The sequence below is a fragment of the Stegodyphus dumicola genome, chromosome 7 (genome assembly GCF_044657685.1).
Source record: "Stegodyphus dumicola isolate Sdum_Otavi_A_Nest chromosome 7, ASM4465768v1".
NCBI lineage: Eukaryota > Metazoa > Arthropoda > Arachnida > Araneae > Eresidae > Stegodyphus > Stegodyphus dumicola.
Window position 1 is genome coordinate 63,076,386 of NC_140774.1, and position 9,860 is coordinate 63,086,245.

The following is a 9,860-nucleotide window of genomic DNA, read 5'->3' on the forward strand; positions in this document are numbered from 1 at the left end:
TTACAAAAGTGTTTTTAAGCGAAGTACTCTTAATCACTAATTGGCAAGATTAAAATTTTTTTACATAAAGAGAATACAGACTTAAAAGAATATTTTTTGTGATCAGTATAAATATATGATCACTTGAACATAAATTTAATTCAAGACTGACGACAAATATGTTGATTATTTCACCTAATATTACCAAGACACACATGCACATTCTCCAGCTAAACAGATAAGTATTAGGTAAAATGAGAGTTTCGGGTTACGAGGAGCTGCGTCAATATTGAGAATTAAGCATTTATTATTTTTAAGTGAATGGAAAGTCCCATAAACAATTTTGCATGTTTGTAGTTATGAATTTCTACAAAAACTTCACTTCTATATAATACATTTAAAGTTCTTTTTTTCTATATAATACATTTAAAGTTTCCAATTCGGGAACTAGTCTATCACTGTCGTCTGCTCACCTTTCGGCTCACTTAACAAGAATTTCTGAATAACTACTTTACTACTCTATTGGTGGGCCTCAGCTCGGTAAAATAAGGGATGCTAGCGAAAAGGGTTTTCAAAGGGAAACTAGCATATATTCATATCACACACGGCAGAAACTATGAAAATGCCCATACAGTCAGCTCACTTCCTGGGTTTGCATCCAGTTCAAACTCCACTGTCCTGCAGTTCCATTCCGTCAGCCCTCAACGAACCCAGAACCGTTACAATTTTGGTGATTCTTACAACTAATCGTTGCCTGAATTTCCCTTGAGTCAATCGAGTAAATTCAGTCGTAAAATAAATAGAATTACTATGCCCATCTAAAAATTTTACATACCTGGTTATATAACTAAAAGTACCTGAATATGACGTCTTCAATATATGTTTATCTAATATCCCGTATAATTCTTAATGAAAGATTTTTCGTGTCTCTAAACATATGTTAAAAACCATTGAATAGGTAATTACGTACCATAACTATATTTCTCAACGTTAACTACAATGTAATTTAGGCCAAAATAAATTGTGACCCAAGACTCTACAGAAGACTTTAAGATGTAATCAGGTGTTAAGTTTTCTAACTAAATCATCAAAGTTTGACAAGCTACAGCATTACAAAGAAGAGTAAATTTTGAATTGTCTCCGACTGCTAAATCGCACGAGACCATAGAATTCTTACATAGATTATAATGTAGTTCAGTACGAAATTAATTTCTATAAAAGCATACCTACGATATAGTTAAAGACAATACGAGTTAAAATTTGCTGGCCAATAGATTGTATTTGTTTCATTAGATATAGCAACAATTCATTAGCGATATGACATAAGATCAATTAAGATAGCTCAGAAATGTGTGGGCCTTTGAAGGAGAAAACACAGAAATGAAACGAAACATTGCGATTTAGATGCTTATGGAATTTAATATTTCCTACAAGAAGATTTTAGAATTTAGTTTAATAATTTTACTAAATTTCTGTGCCACTAAAACGTATTACTACTAAATAAAATTGAGCTAACTAATCAGTATGTCCCGTACTGTAATCAGTACTAATTGTAAACTCCGAACAAATAGGAGAAAGCGTTAGATAATAAAGTACAAGAAATTTTGGAGGGAAAAATAAATTTGGATTTTAGGAATAAAAATCTAGTATATAATCACTTAAGGAAAACTGGAGTACATTCTGGATAAAAAATATTGACGCAAGTAAAGCGAGTGTTTTGTACCGAAGTTAATGAAATACTAAAATTTACGAAGCTTATTATTAAATATACTTTGTTAATTGTGTTATGTGTCAGGTTTCCTATAAATGAAGATTTAAAAAAAATTCCTTCTTTCCAATAGACCAGAGAACAAACATTAAAACTGAACATGTTAAATTTTGAAGGTATAACAAATACTCTCGGGTATTTTTTATACCGGGTAAATATTGAAGGTAAAGTAAATACTCTCTGATAGTAAGTGCTCGAGTTTCCTTTTAGATTAAAAAAAAGTTTATTTTTAGACTTAAGATTATGTTTATAATGAAATTTAAGGATCGAAGCATCTTAATGCTTAACGTTTCTTACTTTTACATGCCACTTTAAAACCAAGATTTTTGCCTTGTTTCCCTCCTTTCAAATCAATCGTCGGGAAGCGGAGAGTGTTGTTATGACTAACATTTTGAAGTATACTTAATTACTGTATCACAAAGAGACTTTAGAATCCGATTTATTACTTTAACTTATAAGAAAGAAGAAATTAAAAATGGGAATAGCAACAATATTCAGTAACCGCTTAATTTCAATAAACAAATGTTTTACATGAAAATGCAGATTTCGTTATTTCCCAATATTAACAGAATTAACAGCAGCTAGCTATCATAAGTTAGATATGTTATAATATCCAAGGTTTTTTAGGGGTCTTACACATTTACTTGACTTACATTTACTACTGGTTGACAGCCTTTTCCTCACCTGGCCTTCGCGGTCTAGAATTTCCACCTTTCTTCAGGCCTAGTGGCCGACTTGGGTGACTTCGCATCGGACTTCCTACGGGACTTAGCAGCCTGACCCGTACTGCTTGGTTTCCCGTCATGACACTTCGAGGCCTGGATCTTCTTGCAGGACCTCGTTTCGCCAGGTTTTGAGGCTTGACCCTCACCGACCGCCTTCACTTCAGTAGACTTCGGCTCCTTAACCAGGCCAGAAGCCTTCTTCAAGTCAACGAGCTTCGGAGACTTAAACGCAGCGATAGATTTTACTTCAGCCTGACCTGCGGTAGCAGTCTGCTTCACTTGGACGGACTTCGAAGGAAAACCAGAAGCAGGAACCTGCTTCGTTTGGACGGACTTCTGAGAAAGACCCGAGGCGGGAGTCTGCTTCGTTTGGACGAATTTCGAGGAAAGACCCGAGGTGGGAGTCTGCTTCGTTTGGACTGACTTTGAGGAAAGACCCGAAGCTGGAGTTTGCTTTGCAACGACGGACTTCGAGGAAAGACCCGAGGCCGGAGTCTGCTTCGCAACAACGAACTTCGGATCTTTAACGGCACAGGAAGCTTTCTTCACTTCGTCGAGCTTCGGAGAATAAACCGTAGCGGGGGTCTTTATTTCAGCCTGATCCGCGGCGGGAGTCTCCTTCGACTTATCGGTCTTCGAGACCAGATCCGTAACGCAGGGTTTAACTTTCGCCTGCTCTGTTTCCTGATCCTCAACGGTTTGTCTCTTGTGGAGCAGCTGCGGAACTCCAGTGAATTTCACTTCATCGTTTTTCAAAGCTTTATTCTTCTGGGAGAACATTTTCCCATCTTTGAATTCCTTAGTCTCGAAAGGGTTTTTTCGTTCATCACAATTTTCATCCTCATGCTTCTTGTATTCCTTTTCGTCGTAAGTTTGGATAGTGAGGATGCCGTCTTCATTAAAAATTGCAAGTAAATTTTCAGGCTCAACGGCTTCAGGCAAATTATACTTGCGAGAAAATGTTCGACGGATAAATCCATGTGCATCAGTACGAGCTTCATGATGACCATTCACAATGACTGCTCCTCCATCAACTTCTACATTTATTTCAGAAGACTTAAAGTGGTTTACGTACAGCATGAATTCAAATCGGTGCTGGGTTATCAAATTCAGATCGTTAATTTCTTTTCCATCGTTAATTTTTTCCAAAGCGAAATTTTCTGTTGTTTTGTCAAGGTCCATTATTTTTTTCTTTTTATCTGTCATGTCGAAACCAAGTTTTTCTTTTAAGATGGAAAAATTAAATAACCCAGCCAGGCACAGGACTGCAAGTAACACTTTGCTACTTAAATACAGCAACTCGATTTCAAACATCGCTGGTGGTTCTTGAAGCTTTGACCGCTAGGAGTGCTAGAAGTTTTCACCTCTAGTTGGCGCTGTGCTCTGAGGCCTTTGGCTGAAAAGAGAAGATCAAGCGCTTTTGCTCGACTTAGATTAGTAAAAACTCGATTTATCATTCTTACGTCTTACATAAGATGTGGCTCTGCATTTTGAGGCTTTTGGAATAAAAATCGCCACTTGGATTATTTCCATTGATACTTTGATACTTTCGTCGTTGTATTGGCTTATAGCAGGAGATATTTTGGATTATTTGCATTGGTGAAGTCTTTTGGTAATACAGAAATGAGGAAAATTCATGAAGCAATGTTTAAACCAATCAGCTAACAACACGTGTTAAATACCAATCCTTTATTTTAACATAGGACATTTAATAAATTAAAAATAATAATTAATTTAATTAAAAATACGTTTAAAATAATATAAAACCATATGTGTTTTTGTTTCTAATATTTACTTGTAAATATCGATTTCAAGAAAAAGAATCTATCACTAAGTAACTATTATAATATTTGTTATAACAACTTCCATGCCGGAAAATCCAGAGTTTAATTTAACATCTCAAATTAGAATTAACCATTTAAACTTTAAAAATATAAATTTTAAATCGTGAGAAATGATTCAAATATTTTGCTTTTGATCTTAAATTAAAGTAATACATCGCCATGGCTAATTTTTAAATCCTTAATATTTAATAAAATTAAAGCTCAGTTTGGAAAAACAATTTCAATTTTATAAAAATTGGCCAAATGTTTTCAATTTTTACGTTCACAGAGTAAAATTTTACAAAGCGATATTGAAGACACCACATTATTTCCTTGTACAGCTTATTAAATTATGCGCATTCTTTTGCTGCACTTCATTTAAACTTATTTCTTCCAATTATACTAACTTGAATAACAGATACTTCAAGTTCAAAATGACACCAAAAACAATTTTTGACATATGGGTGTCAAATTATTGTAATTTTATTTTTCAGTAACTAATATAAAACATTTCCAGACATAAGTATAGGAACGAGAGATGTTATTAAAACTTAAATTACATTATTTACGAAAATTATTTTTTTAAATTAACATTGCCATGTGAATGAATGTTTTCGTTATTTAAAACACTTCTGTAATCGGAAGTATATGACTAACGATAGCGAAAATAAACGCTGCATAATTAATTTTAAGTTGGTTAAAGGGTGTATTATTTTAAGGGAAAATATTTTTTCCCTTTACCAGAAAACTATTGTGTTAGCAGGAAAGTAATTCCTTTTATTCCTTTTTACTGTGAAATAAAAGTCATTTTTTTTCTATAAAAAAATTAACATAATCAGTCAAATAGTTTCCATTCTGTTCGATGACTTTTTGACATCAGAGTTATTACTGAAATTTTTAACCTTTAAGAAGTTTTGTAAACTTTGATATAAATGAAAATCCGATGGTTCAAGGTCGGGGCTATATGAAGAGTGCGACCTCACTTCCCAATCAAGTTTCAGTCTGGTTAAAGCTGGTTAAAGCTGTGTGAGGTCTCGCATTGTCGCGGTGGAGTACGATTCCTTTTGGATTTGCCAATTCTGACCTTTTCTCTTTGATTGCTTCCTTCAGTTTCATGAGCTGTTGTCAGTAAACATCTGAGTTGACCCTTTGGCTGCTTGAATGCAGCTCAAAACGCACAATAATTTTGTAATCCAACTAAACTGGCAGCGTAATCTTTTTCTGATGCGATTTAGCTTTCGATAGAATTTGTGCTAATTCATTACGCTTGGCCCATTATAATTTTTAATTGATATTATTGTAGACGATCCATTTTTCACCATCAGTGCAAATTCGTTTTAAAAAAGAGACGATTGCGTTAGGTTTGAAATAGGTATCACTAGTAGTGATTCCTTAAATGAATTTCTTCCATATCATAAGGAACCCAAATATTGAGTTCCTTAACGAGTCGAAGACATCTGATGTGGTTTGTTGTTGGAAAATCCTGTCGTTGGCAAGAGCTTTCAGCACCATACAGGTACCTTGCCTGGGTTTCGTTTCCAATTGTGATTGGGAGCACCAGCATCCCCTTTGGTATTATGGAGGTGCAGTTACTACCGGTACTTGTACCTCTTCACCTCCCACAACCCCTCGAAAGGACGTTAGGCTCGCCGTATATTTAGAGTGCCCCATGCATCATGGAAAGTATATATTTAAGCACATGCATACCTTCTGCGGGATTCGAATCCGGGCCCCTCGGTACAGCAGTCAGATCTCTAATCACTATCCCGGTTTGGCAGTTGGCGGGTTTTCCAATTGTTGTGTGCGATACAATTAACCTTTTCGCAGTTTTTGGCATATTGTATCGAATCTTCATACAGTTATGGTTTTAATTTTGTCTTATATCCCTTTGGAAAACTAATTGGACACAAGAGCTAACAAGCGGGAGAACATTTAACTTCCTTCAGGTGCTCTCAAGTGAATTAGCAGCTGCAAGCAGAGCAATGGCATATTTCCTGATGGTGCATGACCCTTTTGCAGCCTATCTCTTTTGCCTCAATTGCACTACACAGATTCATGAATATGCGGGTCAACAGCTACCATCGATAATTATATGTTCAAGAGTGGAATCACCAAAGACCTTGATTTCCGTCTGTATACAGCTGAAAATTGACTGGGATGGCTGAAACAACTCTAAAAGAGTAAGCTACTACGAAACAAATTTAAAATTTTCACAGACTATCTGGCAATGAACCGCGAAAATGTGAAAGCAATCTAGACTAAAATATGCTCTCAGCACAGACCTAGCAGCTGAGTGGTGTTGTAATGAACTTATTGTTCTCTGGTCCCTTCTTCAAATGTTTACCAGTAACCGGTACAAAGCGCTAAGCAGATATAAAACTGTGCTCTGTATAAAAGTGGACCACATATGCTTCTCAATGAACACATAAATTTTCAGCTCTACATACTGATTTGTATTTCTCAGCGGCCTGTAAGCGAACTGTAAATAAGTGAATAGCACAAGTGACTACTATGAATGTGATAAGCAAATATTAGATGGGAACTCTGCAAATATGTCAGCTGCATATATGATGTATATGAATATACTCAGCTGATATTGTTCAGTATAATGCATTTGAATAACTTCCTACGTCCATGTTATCATTAACTTCTAGAGTAAATGTTCTCTGTAAACTCAGTCCCTCTTCGCGATAGTCAAAATCTTGACAGGTTCTCTTTAAAATAACGACTGGTCACAAATATCCAACTTCCGAAGTAACTTTACAAACTCTGATTTAAATATTAATATACCATAGAGTTTTTTTTATTTAGGTGACATCTCTGGTCCTCTGATGTACCTTGTCTGGGCTAGCGACTACAGAATGCTTCACCAATTAAGTACAAAGCTGGTAGTCATCTAACAGGTCGTACAGCAACTCAACTAGTGGGAAGTAAGGTAAAGTAAGTTAGGTTTTAATTTTGCCATCATCAAGTTCAGAAGATCGGCCAGAACGCTGATCATCTTCAAGTGAAAGATCTTCAAAACGAAATATTTTAAACCCATTCTGCACATGCGTTCTTTTAAATAATCAATGCTTTAAACTTCACGTATCCTTTTTGTGAGCCTCAGCCCTTTTTTTGCCTTTATGAAAATAAAAAGTAAAATATGTCGAATTTTTTTTTTCTTTCTTTTTTTTTTTTAAATATTTTGATACAAAATCGGACTTTTTTGGAAATAACATACCAATTTTTTCCCATATTTCCATTTTTCGACTTAAATTATACCTAGATATTAAATTTTTTTTAATTTGGTGCAAAATTTACTGAGAAATTCAAAAATATATCTAGACGCAATTTTTTTAGTTTGCGTCAAGAATAATTCACTTGGTGAACTTCTTAGTATATGGCAACCTATTTTCCTTACCCTTCTATTATGCTGGACCGGAAAAAAAAAAGGCACCTCTTTGCTATCCTTTTACATTGCAGATGAGTGGGGAAAAAAGTTATTTCGTTCTTACTTTCAAATAATTTTAACAAAGTGTGTAAACCACATTTTCGTTATTATCGCTTTCAGCAAACATGCCAAATTTCAAAATGCGACAATATATAAATTCACGTATATCTTCGGAAATCTTGAATAAAAAGCTCTAATTTTTTGCAAGTATGCTTAAAAATACATCTACTTTCAGACGATTGTAAAAATTTTATAGGTTATAATTCAAAATTTTTTCGTAAAATTTATAAAAATTATTTTAAAATACAAATTTTTAAAATAAATCTTAAAAATTGGGTGAATTTTATTTGGAATAACCTAAATTTCGAACTGTGTAAGAAAGAATCAAATAAGTTTAACAAAAAAAAAAAAAAAGAGATATTAATGAATACATACCAAATTGAATTAACATTGAGGAGCTAAAATTTTAAGAGCTAATTTTTTAATAACTACTCGTGCGATTTTTCCAAAACTTGGTAGCTTGTCGTAATTTGAGTCGTAGAATCGAAATATGGGAAACAATTGGCATGAAATTTCAGAAAAAGGTCCGATTTTGTGTCAAAATACCTATGCTAGAACAGTGCTATGTATAAATCTAATACGTATCCTAAGTCGCGCTTTCGAGACATGAAAACCGAAAGTTGAATTTTGTTAATCTACCCAGTAAAATGGGAGATATAGAACTGTCCCCCCTTTTATTCGCAGCGTATATAGATATATGATATTAGTGCAATTATGTGTGAAATTGTTGTATTTTTCTGTGTAATGTAACACAAGGAAAAAATCTGACTGAGAAAAGCTACGCCGGAAAAGTAAGAATGCAGGGGTGAGTTCATTTAACATTGAATAAATAGGTATCTCGGCAATGTGAGGAGATACGCCAAGCCGACGGCAGTTTTGGCAAGAAATCGCCAAAAGTAGCCAAACTTGACGACCATTTGGTGACATGTTGTCCGATCCCTGTATCACCGTAACAGGTATAGTAATTGAATATATGTAATTGATTACTATATTAGTTGCAACCGTAATTCGACCCTCATATTACTTTCCAGTAATTTCAAGAAGCAGAAAGTACTAGAAATATCTCGGCCGCAGGTTGAAAACTATTTAAGGCCGAAGCTTACAGCCTCTGCTCTTAATCAGTTGTTATTTTTATTGCGAATTGTTAGTTCAGCGTGAAATGATGTATCTCCGGGTTAGCTCTCTCTTTAAGCTCCTTTTATATAGCGTTGTGTTCACCATTCTTAGTAGTTTGAAGAGTTTGTACTGAATATATTCTGTGATATTCGGAACATCCGTACGAGGATTAATGTGGAAAATTTCGTAACTGAGAAGTGTTTCACCTATTAATAAAATTTTTTATTAACCTCTTATCGAACTTGTTTGCATTCCATCTATTACGAATCCGTATGCAGACAGCAATACACGGAATTTGTTTCGATAGCAACTTAAAAGTGTCAGGTGCTAAACCTCAAAAGCAAAAAAATTATAAAATTGACAGAAGAATAACAAAATGAATACAGTGCTATTTATTAGTACAAATCAATATTACTTTCTTCCCAATCCAATATAATAATATCTCCTTGTGGTAAATTAAATTATCTTTAAACAAATTAATCTTTTTTCCATTTGTATTTCTAGCTATATTTATTCTGTGGATCTGTAGAAAACAACGCTGTTTAATTTATTAATAAAAATTTTTCAATAACCATCCTTTAAATATTTATGCTTTAAATTTATCGAAAATAAATATAGCTTGATAGCAGTTCTAACTATTGTAAAAAAATTCAAGAAATGATTTTAAAATCGAAATAAATTTCATTTATTAACGAAACTTAGCTTTGTTACGAATTTTGTATACATGTAAATAATTTTAGTCAAATAATATGTGAAATTTTAGTATCTTTTGCATCGTCACATGAAATGCTTGAAAAGGTGCAGCCGGAAAAATAAGGTTACAAGGGCAAGTCTATTTAACATTAAGGTATTCTGGCTAAATTGGTGAGATATCGCCAAACTGGCGATGTTTTGCCAACTAATTTTATTCCCAAACTTGGCGACATTTTGGTCCAGTCCTTGTATAATGTAAGTGG

General features: G+C 34.1%; 1 protein-coding gene across 1 annotated transcript; it reads right to left on the bottom strand.

Annotated features, from left to right (window-relative positions):
- Positions 1-2,168: 2,168 nt before the first annotated feature.
- LOC118183549 (uncharacterized) lies at positions 2,169-3,997 on the bottom strand. The gene has a single exon (XM_035353146.2). The coding sequence runs from the start codon at positions 3,784-3,786 to the stop codon at positions 2,446-2,448; it is 1,341 nt and encodes a 446-aa protein (XP_035209037.2). The 5' UTR covers positions 3,787-3,997; the 3' UTR covers positions 2,169-2,445.
- Between the last annotated feature and the right edge of the window lie 5,863 nt (positions 3,998-9,860).